The sequence below is a fragment of the Salvelinus sp. IW2-2015 genome, linkage group LG4q.1:29, assembly GCF_002910315.2.
Source record: "Salvelinus sp. IW2-2015 linkage group LG4q.1:29, ASM291031v2, whole genome shotgun sequence".
Taxonomy (NCBI): Eukaryota; Metazoa; Chordata; class Actinopteri; order Salmoniformes; family Salmonidae; genus Salvelinus; species Salvelinus sp. IW2-2015.
The window spans coordinates 36305442-36318397 of record NC_036842.1 but is presented as its reverse complement, the minus strand read 5'-3'; the positions used below and the strand labels follow the sequence as shown (position 1 = coordinate 36318397).

The following is a 12956-nucleotide window of genomic DNA, read 5'->3' as shown; positions in this document are numbered from 1 at the left end:
TTTACCCTTTGCAAAAGTTTGTTTTGTTTGTTATGGCGTTGTTTAGGAGTGCATGGGCGAATTGAGTTATTGCACACGCGCACTACAGAGTAGGCGTTCCCTAACGGAAATATGCAAATAAATATACTAGATCGCGCCAATAGGATTTCACTAGCTCGTGCTTGGCTCTGCTCACCTCCTTGCTTGTTCTACTCATTCTGTTCGTTTGTGCCCATTGGAAACAACAGGCTCTGGTCTGTCTTGGGTTAGTTATAAAGAATCTTTGTCAATTTCGCAAACGTGTGATTAGGGACCCCTGCTGGTCAATATAAGTACATAATATAAGTACAGGTTATATAGGGTCAGGATAAAACGTCTTAAACTGATCATAAACATATGGTCTTAACTGTATTTTTAAACCATATTTAGTTGATTGATGGAAGCATATAAGGAACAGCCCACTTCTGACTGTTATGCAGTGGTCTCTTTTGTCYTCTGATTATTACCCCTATATATTTCATGCCACCTATCACACATTTTCTTTCTCAGAAAATGTCAAACATGATGTGCCACCTGTGTCATTCAAGACACCACATACAGACAACAGGACAAAGGAAATAAGACAGAGAAAGTGAAGGGAATGGGAAACTGTCAATCCCATTACATGAATCAAAGCTCAGCTAAAATATGAAGTTATAGTTATCATATGCTGTTCACAGCAGAGGGGGGAATTATTTAGGTTAATTAATGTTCATATTGAGACCAATTCTCTTTTTCAAATGAGCCCAGCACAATAAAAATATCAATAAAATACTAAATTACAAAACATGATCCTAAACAAATCAACCCAATCTTTACATGGAGCATCCCCCACATAACTGTAAATTCCRGAAAGTGAGCCAGGCATTCAAGCCTGAYCSTCCTTTGCAACATACTCCACATCTGTGGAGCATAAAAACTAAAAGGAGTCTCTCCCTAAATCAGATGCCACCCTTGGAACCTCTAGCACRATCCAATCTTGTGCTCTTGTACTGTATTCTATCTTTGTGTCCTTGACCAGTGTTGTCAGAGACATCGGAAGTTTCTGCAGGAGCGCTTTGTAAATAAACAGAAGGGAATGCTGCTTTACAGACAGGTGGGTGGGTTCTAAAATAACCACCAGTAATGAATCTAAGGGCACAATGTAAAACAGCATCTAGTGGTCAAAGTGTGGAAGCAGCTGCTTGCATGGAGATGATATCCCTCTAATCTAAAACAGGCATAAAAATGGCCTGGACACCTTCCTTTCTATTATCAAAAGATAGACATGCTCTATTTCTGTAAAATAATACAACTTTGATCTTCAACTTCTTTACCAGCTCAGTAACATGTGTTATTAAAATGCCAACTTATTATTTAGCCAGTTACCAAGATATTCATAAGAGGGAACTCGTTCAATGTGTGTTCTGTTCAGGCTAGTAATGTCAATCAAATGTATTTATGAAGCCCTTTTTACACCAGCAGATGTCAAAGTGCTATACAGAAACCCAGCCTAAACCCCAAACAGTAAGTCATTTATGGGACCTAGATAATAGCATGGATTTTTTTGTTGTTGCATTAAGTACAAACTTAAGGTCCAAGAGTGACTTCTGTAGCYCTTGGAAATCAGACGTCAAATGTGAAAAGGCTTGGTTTACAGAGTACAATACTGTATCATCAGCATAAACATTCATAAACATTTTTTCACAGTATTTCAAATTGTGTATATACAGTGTAAACAATAGTGGCTCCAGAATCAAACCCTGGGGTACCCCTTTATCCGAGTTCTCATTGCAGGTGAGTAGGAATAATGTAATAACTTCACAGAGAAACCCGCACACTGCTCTTGCTCCTATCACTTATTTTCTTAAAGCTCATGTGTCAGCKTCTTGGCCTTCGTCAGATGTTCTTTCCTCTGACGAAGGCAAAGAGGCCAACACGAGCTTTAATGAAATAACTGATATGAGCAAGAACAGTTTGTTTGACACAATTTATATCTGTAAAGAAGAACAGTCAATGTTTGTTTTAGAAAAGAGATGATAGGAATGGTACTGGATCTTCAGTGACATGTTATGTTTGTCCSTGTGTTTTGAAAGAAACCTGGAGTAACAGCCTTGCTACAACTTCCCGAGCAAGCTAATACAGCAAAACTGGAGTTGTTAGTCATCGTACTTCGTCTAATCTGTGAATAAATCACTGAAAGTGTAATGGTGAARAAGAACAATATAACAAAATGTGACCAGGGAGAGTGTGTGTGAGTGAGAATATCTCCAAGTGCCTCTATCTTGAACTCCCACTGGCAGGACATGTCTATCTAAGTCAGAGAAAGGCCTTTGAGCAGTGACCAGGCCACAGCGCTGAAAGGCCTTTGTCTCCCTGGAGACTGACTTCCTAGCAACAATGAGCTAGAGGTCACCTGACCGACCAAACCTCAGAATAGAGAGCATGCTGACTGCAGAGCTTTATCTGAATTCATGACATACTTACCCCCCCAAAATGTATGAAAGTTAAACACGTTTTTGTGTAAACCTTGTGTAACATATAGATACAGTATATTGATTATGAGATACTAAGTATTCATGTCAAACTACAATATTGTGGTGTCTGTTGAGTATTGTTCAGCATATTGTGCTTTTGATAAGTTTWGCATTTTATATTTTGATCTAGCGGCTTTAGTGAGAACATTCCATTTCACATTGTCCATTTTTTATTTGTTACCAATAATAAATGTCATTCAACACAAGCAGAGATGACTTCCTACAAATGAGATTTATTACCGACTGTCCAGGAAGTGGACATGGTGTTGTTTAGGACATCTCATAGGTATGTTATGAATTTACATACAGTTAGTCGGTAGACTAGTAGCTCCCCATCACACTGCCTGGTTGTCAGTGTAACCCAGAAGAGCTTGTTAGGTGAGAGTTGAGTTATAGGGTGTGGCACTGCCATCTACCCTAGTTGCCACTGAGCCAAATATGCCATTGAAACTGTTCCATGCATTTATCTCTACCWGCAATAACATCTGCTGAACACGTGTTTGTGACCAATCTGATTTGATGCATATATTATTATTCAGATACTTTTGACGAATCATCATTCCCTTTAAAGATGCATTCCAGTCTCCTTTTCATCTCATTTATTACCTGATTTACTTAACAAAAAGGCACATCTCAATAGGTGGTCCAGGTATGACYTGGAACAAGAAGGGGGGTGGGCCTTACCTCTTTTGACCTCTATTGTTCCTCAAGCAAGGGGGACAGGGGAGGCCTTATGGCAACATTACTGCATTTATACTTGGGATATTGTTTTTCCAACTGGAAAAGTAAAACAAAATAGCCGGAGGGGGTGTTTCAGTGTGTCTTTAAAATACGATTATAGCTTAGGACACTTTGTGGTACTTTTTAAGTCTAGCAATTAAGATCGAACAGTAAGAAACCATTTTGACAATGATTGATAGTTCCTGGTTACTTGGCTTATTCCTTATGCAATTATTTGTTGTAATGTTGACACTCCCAGACGTGAAGGGAGGAATGATGAAGTCAGAGGTAAAGAATGAAGAAGGAAGTTGTACACGATTAGTGAGATAAGATACCTATCAGGTTACTTGTTACTATTCCTCTGCTTGACACACTGAACACGCATAACTTTGCCATGAGGATACTGTTGTTTATTTCCATTGTGAATGTTTCTGATTCAAGGTATATTGAAACATAAATTATAAATTTGTTTTAGTATAATTATGGTTAAAAAATATTATAATAATCCCTTTCGGTGTATGTATATTTGCTTTACATTTTCTTAACATTCCCTTAATTTCTCATAATGAGGTTGGCTTTAACCCAGTCATCTATCTGTGTTAGGACTTGATACTTTGGAAGTAAATTACATGTGATTGAATGTCTTCTCCCTATATGCCGTGTGTTATTTTACATATGACTGTATATGTACTCTCATGAATGCTTGTGTATGTGTACTCCCTGAAAACATCTGACAAACTTTGGTTTTGGAGTGAAATGTCCTACAGCATTGAGGGCATTGTGCTGCATAATATGCATGTATCCCTTCTCAGTTTTGCTCTAAGTATGTTTTCAATTATTAGTTTAGGCTACTATGAGATCTTTGTTTGACATTCCTGCAACAACTTTACACCCCAAGTTTGACAACACTCCCCCAAACATGTACTTGTTATTTTAGTATTTGTGCAAAGCATGGTATTGAACCTGAACGTTTAGCCTACTTCATGTGAGGAACTGGATTCCCTTACTACAGAGAATAAAAACTATGACTTGATAACTACAGATTCACAGAATAGTATTTTTTTCTTTATTTACTTTATTTTGAAGTAGTTATGCATAGAGCTATTGTGTTTATTGGGGCGGCAGGTAGCCTAGTGGTTAGAGTGTAGGGACGGCAGGTAGCCTAGTGGTTAGAGCGTTGGGCCAGTAACTGAAAACTTGCTGGATTGAATCCCCGAGCTGACAAGGTAAAAATCTGTCGTTTCTCCCCTGAACAAGGCACCCGGTAGGCCGTCATTGTAAATAAGAATTTGTTCTTAACTGACTTGCCTAGGCTACCTGGTTAAATATAGTTACTTTTTATATCGCTATTTGGTGATTATGTTTATTGATATCGATGATGCTGATACACTAACTTTCTGTATCATTTTCTAAATCAATTGAGGATGATGGTAATATAAATCATTTTCTAAGTCAATTGACAGGGTATTGATGATGCATGGATATTGTTGATGCTTATATATCTTCCTAATAATTTTGTTGTCCCTAAAGACATTCTGTTACAACTCTACCCCCACACACAGTGTTTATGTATTCTGATTGTTACTTTTACCCATACCTAGATCTACATAATATCTCWACTACCTCGTACCGGTGCACATTGACTCCATAGATTGTAGAGGAATACAAATATATGTGTGTCGTCTTGGACAATAAGCTTCAGTGGAGTAAATGTACAGACCTGATCTACAAAAAGAGTCAACAGAGACTGTACTTTCTCAAAAAGCTGGGATCTTTTAATGTTAATTGTACTATACTGACTCTGTTTTACAAATCTTTCACTGAGAGTATTTTAACTTTTTGTATTGTTTGTTGGTTTGGCAATGACACTGTCAGCCAGAGAAATATGCTGAGAAGGATTATCACCACAGCAAGCAAGGTACTTGGAGTCAAACAGACAGGCCTGGATGAGATCTTTAAGGTCAGGGCCCTCTGCAAGGCTCTCAAAATCATTTTGGACCCAAGCCACCCCCTGTAACCGGACTTTGAACTACTCCCCTTTGTGCGCAGGTATAAGGTACACCTCGGCAAGAAAAACAGAATTATCCAATTTGTGCCAGGTGTGATATCCCTCATAAATAGCTCGGGCTAATGTTCCTATCGACTCAGTAAGGCCAGCAGGCTAGTCTCGTTTTATGGGTATGTAACTGTTATGAAAGTTGTATTGCCAATTTGTCTTGTATTTAAACGCCACTTTAAACGTGTACATGACACTGTAACAACATTTCCTCATGAGGACAATAAAGTCAGTGAAGTAGTACCGCTACTCCAGTATATAGCATCYTTAGTTTGTGTTACGAGCCATTTCCCAACAATCGTACATAGTAAGTAAGCATTTCACTGTAAAGTCTACACCTGTTTGTAATTTGTGCATGTGACAAATAAAATGTGACGTATTTACACACTGCATATAATGTTTCATTAATTCTCAATTGCTCACTATGGGATTGGCTTGGAACTTCGTCAAACAGAAAGCACCAATCAGCGAAGTGGCATAGTTTCGGGCATTGTTGGAGAAGTTTCGTTCGGAGCCCCGCTCTGCCAACATGTGGGAGGAGACATCTGCAGTGGGTGGATAAGTATGGTGCATCACCAACAGGCGAGTCATTCGAGCCAGACCGGGCAGCGACAGGTGTGTACCAGATAGAAGAGGAAAGGGAAACGCCATCGTCGTCAAACAGGTTATTGGGTCMCACTCATTTATCTTCATCGTTGAGTTTTGCCTAATTTTAGGCGATTCACTTTCCAGTTCATAACTTTTTGAAGTTCCAGTACAATGAGGTAGGCCTAAATATTTATGTTAACTAGGCAAGTCAGTTAAGAACAAATTCTTATTTAAAATGACTGCCTAGGAACAGTGGCTTAACTACCTTGTTCAGGGGCAGAACGACAGATTTTTACCTTGTCAACTCGGGGATTCGATCTAGCAACCTTTCAATTACTGTCCCAACACTCTAACCACTAGGCTACTTGCGCGTTAAATTTTAGGTTAGTGAAATATTAGACTAATTGAACCTTAATTCTTCCACTTCTCCAGAAAAACGTTGTGGTTTAGTCTAACTTTTTGACATTTGAAGTAATTAACCCAAACGTATATATTTTGATTAGCCTAATAACGGAGAGCCGGTGTGTTTCTGAGATTTCCCCCGACGGCGTGGTATTTCGTGTTCAACGTAAACATAACCTGCTTGTAATGGAGAACCCTCTTTAAACAAATAGACACATTCCCAGACTAGAGTATTGCATTGTGGTGGTTATGCAACCTGGTCTCAGAGCATTTCGTATTATTCTGTACGTAAATCTGAGCAACCTCATGTAGTAATATATTTTAAAGATTCGTATGGTATATAATTTGTGGATGTCCATCCATTTTGTATGATATATTACTAATTATAAACTGGGTGGTTTGAGTGCTGATAGGCTAAAAGCCATGGTATATCAGACCATATACCACGTGTATGACAAATTCTTTTTACAGTTTTAATTACGTTAACCAGTATATAATAGCAATAAGGCACCTCGGGATTTTTGGTGTTTGGCTAATATACCACGGCTAATGTCTGTATCCAGGCACTCCGCATTGCGTTGTGCTTAAGAACAGCCCTTAGCTGTGGTATATTGCCCATATACCACACCCCCTCGTGCCTTCCTTCGTATTATGTTACAAATTCTAGCTCTGTGGCCGGCGGGCGTGAGCGAAGCTTGGGCTTAAGGTTAGGTTACACGGTTAGGGGAAGGGCTAGTGTAACGGATGTGAAATGGCTAGCTAGTTAGCGGGTACGCGCTACTAGCATTTCAATCAGTTACGTCACTTGCTCTGAGACTTAAGTAGGGTTTCCCCTTGCTCTGCAAGGGCTGCGGCTTTTGTGGAGCGATGGGTAACGACGCTTCGTGGGTGTCAGTTGTTGTGTGCAGAGGGTCCCTGGTTCGCGCCCGTGTCGGGGCGAGGGGACGGTCTAAAGTTATACTGTTACACTAGTTAACATGATAAGTAGTTAGAAAGTTGATAAAATGCTGAAGTTGTCCGTGATGAAATTTGACCTCGCAATCTTTTGCTAGACGTTTGTGGTATATGCCCACCAGTGGAGGCTGCTAAGGGGAGGACGGCTCATAATAATGTCTAGAGTGATATCAACCACATGGAAAACATGTATTTGATATCATTCCGTTGACTCCCTTCCAGACATTATGAGCCATCCTCCCTAAGCAGCCTCAACTGATGCCCATCCATCCACCCTCCTTTCCTTTGTGCCTTAAGTAACATCTATGTAAGCATACCTAACATATCATACTAAATGGAATGTTACGGACTTACATACAGAATAATACGAAATGCTCTGAGACCAGGCTGGGTTATGATGATGGACCAACCTTGTGTAAACGTTACGGGCATTCTGAGTTTGGGCCCAGGCATAGATTTCATTCTTTGGTTGTCTGGGTAGATGTGTAGAGTCATTTTAAAGGTAAACTTCAATGTTATTTGGAGTGTGTAATGGCAATGCTGATTAACAGTATATGCTTCACTGATAACTTTTGTAGCTATTACATTCTTTGTTATGATCACATGTTTCTATTGTCCCACTTGTAAAGCTCAATACAACTGACTTGTAGCCTAATTGGGTAAACCATAGGGCAGGTGTATTTAATGCTTACCCTACAAGGTCCGGATCCTGACAGCTTTATGTTCTACCTGATAATTAATTGCACCCACCTGGTGTCCCAGATCTAAATCAGTCACTGATCAGAGGGGCAACAATGAGAACGCAGTGGAGCTAGCTGAGGATGAGTTTGAGAGCCTTAGGAGAATGTCTAGGATTGGAATTTGACCCATCCACCTTGTTTCAAAGATATAATGTAAGTATTTTGGGCTCCCGAGTGGCGCAGTGGTCGAAGACACTGCATCTCAGTGCAGGAGGCGTCACTGCAGTACCTGGTTAAAATCCAGGCTTCATCACATCTGGCTGTGATTGAGAGTCCCATAGGGTGGCGCACAATTGGCCCAGCGTTGGCTGGGGTAGGCCGTCAGTGTAAATAAGAATTGGTTCTAAACTGACTTGCCTAGTTAAATTTGAAAAATCTGCAATTACTGTGTCCAAAACAAAAAATTGACTGGAGTAATTTTGCAACTGATGCTATTATGCAATTGATGCACCCAAATTACCACAGTCTCTACTGCAGTCTTTTTTTTTTGCTAAGGGTAATCTAACTTTTTACTGAAAAAAAAWTAATAAAAAACTGGAATGTGAAGTTTTTTCCCCTCTCGGACGTCATTGGATGCGCAATAGAACAGCAATACGTACTGCCTTTAAAAAAAAATCTATGTCGTTGAGCGACGCTCCAAACCTCGCTTCGTCAACAAAACAATACTGTCTGTGGGGCAGACAGTGGCACAGTTTCCCCTACTGCACTACTTTAAAAAGCTTGCATTGTATTTCAATTGTATTTCAATTGTGCATGTTACTTTGCTGTAAAAACCTATTCTGTGAACTGATATGGGGCTCTGAATTATACGATTGCACTTCTGAATTGTATCCCATTTATTTTATAGGAGGTGCAACAAGAACAGTAATGGCTTTTGACTCGCTGTCCTCCAGAGTAGTCTTGCTCTATGATGAATGGCTTAAACTGGCTGGTAAGTTGTTGTAATTTCGAAACGACGTTATGCAAATATTTATTGATGTAGAAAGTTGATTCAATTATCAGTTCAGGTCTTAATTTCTGTATAGTGTATATTAGGGATACCTAAGACTGTGGAAATTAAGTTGTTTAAAAACATTATCTCCATCCATTCTAACTCTTTCCTGCCCTTCCTTGAGGCATTGACTTACTACAGAGAATAATACTCTAACACAATTGGATGGGTGTCCACAAGGGCTCATTACATTACACCTGTCCTGTTATGTCAGATTAGTGATTACTTGAACTATTTGAACAGGATCCCTGGCTTGTCACGTTACACTCAGGAATAATGTTTTTTTTTGTCCACTCAGATCCCAGGACAGAGGACTGGCCCCTAATGGCATCGCCGATGGCCCAGACTCTCATCGTAATCGCCTACATCTACTTTGTCACGACGCTGGGCCCTCGGCTGATGGAGAACCGCAAACCCTTTGACCTCAAAAATGCCATGGTCGTCTACAATTTCAGTATAGTGGGCTTCTCCATCTACATGATCTATGAGGTGGGTGCACTTCAGAAATCGACTGGCCACCATAACTTTAAACTTAAAAGTGCAATGCAGCTGTTTTTATTTCAAAATCAAATAATTTTCTGGGTAACAATTAAGTACCTTACTGTGATTTATTTTGTATTTTTATTTAAAGCAAACAGCAAAGAGATATTTCTCTAGAATTCTGAGTAGAGAGCTTGAAACTGAAAACTGTTATTGCCAGAACTCTTTAACGGTCTATTAACTATACTAAACAAAAATATAAACGCAACAGATAGTGTTGGTCCCATGAGCTGAGTTTTTTTATTTTAAATATGTTTATTTATTTAACCTTTTATTTAACTAGGCACGTCAGTTAAGAACAAATTCGTATTTACAATGACGGCCAAACCCGGACGACGCTGGGCCACTTCCCTGTTTACTTCCCTGTTAGTGAACATTTCTACTTTGCCAAGATAATCATCCACCTGACAGGTGTGACACATCAAGAAGCTGATTAAATTGCATTATCATTACACAGGTGCACTTTTTGCTGGAGACAATAAAAGGCAGCTCTAAAATGTGCAGTTTTGTCACACAACACAATGCACCCCTGTCGAACGGATGAGTGTTGTCACCCTTAAGAAAATGTCTCCTATATTTTCCGTTACAATTATTTGTTTGCGAATAAACCTGGGTCAATGGAAACCTGCCTACTGTGTGGTGAGATGCATACACACACATTTTTGACTGCACTGGGCCTTTGAGAAATATAATGGTTTTATTTTTACTACTATGCTGCCATCTGCTGGTAGTTACTTGCAATAACACAGGTGTGACTTTTACATGAGGTGCTTTGTAAAGTGGGATGTCTTTTTTTTTCTCATGTTTTTTTTCAATTTTGACTAACATTACCTTGTTTGTTAGTATCTGATGTCCGGTTGGGCCAATGGTTACTCCTACCGTTGTGACCTTGTTGACTACTCCAGCAATCCTCTGGCTGTCCGGGTAAGCTACTTTCACATTGCACTAGCGAAATACTCTTTGAATATTAATAGTCCTGTATCTCTGAATTCGGTGGCATTGTTTGACTGTTACCCCCCGGAGGCTAATGTTTGACTGTTACCCCCGGAGGCTAATGTTTGACTGTTKCCCCCGGAGGCTAATGTTTGACTGTTGCCCCCTCAGATGGCATGGACCTGCTGGCTCTACTACTTCTCAAAGTTTATTGAAATGTTGGACACAGTAAGTACTATCCTGTTTAGTTGTACAACTGTAGTCAAGTAGAACATTTTTATGAATTAAACCAGCTATTACTACACAACTATATGAAAGACATTGTTATTGTTATTTTCTTGTCAGATCTTCTTCGTCCTCCGCAAAAAGACCAGCCAGGTGACATTCCTTCATGTCTTTCATCACTCTATCATGCCCTTCACTTGGTGGTTTGGAGTCAAGTTTTCAGCAGGTAGAGTAAGAGACTTGAAATGGAACTTGTGAATCTGAGTTGGTAATGACCTAACATTATGCAATGCCATCTGTTGCCATTTTTGAAATCATAAAATGATTTTATTTTTATTTTTAACCAGGTGGTATGGGAACCTTCCATGCCATGTTGAACTGCGGTGTCCACGTCCTCATGTACTCCTACTATGCTGTGTGTGCTATGGGGCCTGCCTATCAGAAGTACCTGTGGTGGAAGAAATACATGACCACTATCCAGTTGGTATGCTAATACTTGTATAGTGTGCCCTGTGTTCATTAATTGTATTGAGGACAAGTGCATGACTTAGACTGAAATAGAATGAGTGCCGGTACTGTTTTATAGTCAAATGCAGGAGCTCCACAGTAGTACCGTTTGTTTGAGCTAATATTCTAGAAGAGGAACAGAAGCTCAAGCAGTAGAACATTTGAGGTGCTGGTACTCTGCTGTGGTGAGCTCAAGCACTGAGYATAAACAATTTAAGAAACAAAGCTGGATGAAGCATCCACATTTTTACTTTAAGTAAAATGGTTTCCTCAATGCTGCCTCTTTTTAAGACCTGTACATCTGCATTGTAGTGGTTTAGTCACCATATATCTTAATCATGTTTCCTTTTCTCTAGGTTCAGTTTGTGATGGTGACTGTCCACATTGGCCAGTTCGTCTTCATGAAGGACTGCCCCTATAAGTTTCCGGTTCTTCTCTACATTGTTGGTCTCTACGGACTGATCTTCCTGGTTCTCTTCCTCAACTTCTGGTACCACGCATACACAAAGGGAAAGAGGCTGCCCACGGTTGCGCAGAACAGCAAGGCTCTCCAGAATGGCAACGGTGCTCACCATGCCAATGGGGTTCACCATTCCAACGGGGTCGCCAAGGAGGCAACCAACGGCATCTTCTATGGCACAACCAACAGGGTCGCAAACGGCTTTCACCATGGCAATGGCATTCACAAGAAGGAAAAGTAAACGATGTAGCCTCATGTTTTAGTTGACAAGCTCAATTACCAACTTCCCGGGCTGTATTTTACATCCAAGTCTCCTTTTTATTACACTTCCACCATTTCAGAGCGTATTCCCTGTTTTAGTTGGTTCCAACTGTTGTTGTTTTTTGTGTGTGCTTACAACTTTGTCTTATCACTGTTATTGAATAGAATCACATGTTCTGTTTGGCTATAGGTGGTTGAGTTACTGCATGACTTTTGTTCAGAAATGTAGTTATAGGGACCACTGCATACCATTTTTTTCAGTTAAATGTAAATGGTTTTGTGCTGTAATATAATGTGCCTGGGAACAGGCTTTTGAGAGTTGTTTTAAACGAGGTGATTATGCTTGAAATGTCTGGCGCAAACAGAGCATATGAATGTTCTTAGAGCTGCTCTGGTAGAACCTGAAGCCCTGGAATTAGTGGCATACATTTCACTGATTTGAGCTTTAGTCTTTTCATATGAGTCAGTTTGTAGTAGGRGAAATGCACTTCCTGAAATGCTTTATTGCTTATAGTATGCCAATGGATCGTACTTGATGTCTTTTGTGTTAATTTAATGTTCACAATGTATATACATTTGTCTTTTTTATGTTGCCGTTTCAAGGTAAAATGTACAGCAGGCTATGTGAAGGCTGTCTGGGCTTTTAGTGTTATTGAAGGAGCTGACCAAAAATGGGCATTTCCTTTGTGCCCATGGTGAATGAGAACAGAACAATATTGTCTGAATGAAAGCGATTATTTTACTACTGCAGGCAATAGCAAATACTGTGTATTTTTAAGCTACTTGCTCAATATTGTAGCGAATTCGGGTGGTTGGCACCGACCGGGACTAGAATCCGAGTCCCGCGACTGTCAAGCCAACACTTTAACCATCACGCCAGGAGGTCCAAACCGCTTGACGAGGTCGCTACAATATTGTTCAAAAGAACAATCTGCTTTTATGTTGAAATAAATTATTTTTACCTACATATATTGGCCAAGTCATTTATGAAAGTTCATTTATTCTTTACGTTTTTATAGGGAACTATACTAGACTACACAATGTT

The 12956-nt window shown here is 39.8% G+C and overlaps 1 protein-coding gene across 6 annotated transcripts; it reads left to right on the top strand.

Moving 5' to 3' along the window:
• Positions 1 to 5396: 5396 nt before the first annotated feature.
• LOC111961929 (very long chain fatty acid elongase 7) lies at positions 5397 to 12878 on the top strand. Of its 6 annotated transcripts, none has more exons than XM_023984602.2 (9): positions 5397 to 5617; positions 5765 to 5925; positions 8842 to 8925; positions 9284 to 9474; positions 10369 to 10449; positions 10630 to 10686; positions 10804 to 10909; positions 11031 to 11167; positions 11547 to 12878. In XM_023984602.2, exons 3-9 carry the CDS (start codon positions 8862 to 8864, stop codon positions 11889 to 11891), a joined length of 981 nt encoding a protein of 326 aa, XP_023840370.1. In that variant the 5' UTR covers positions 5397 to 5617; positions 5765 to 5925; positions 8842 to 8861; the 3' UTR covers positions 11892 to 12878. The 6 variants fall into 6 exon arrangements, with proteins under 6 accessions (XP_023840370.1, XP_023840368.1, XP_023840373.1 ...); XM_023984600.2 differs by having other exon boundaries at positions 5398 to 5617; positions 5765 to 5974; XM_023984605.1 differs by lacking the exon at positions 5397 to 5617 and having other exon boundaries at positions 5751 to 5925.
• Positions 12879 to 12956: the final 78 nt, after the last annotated feature.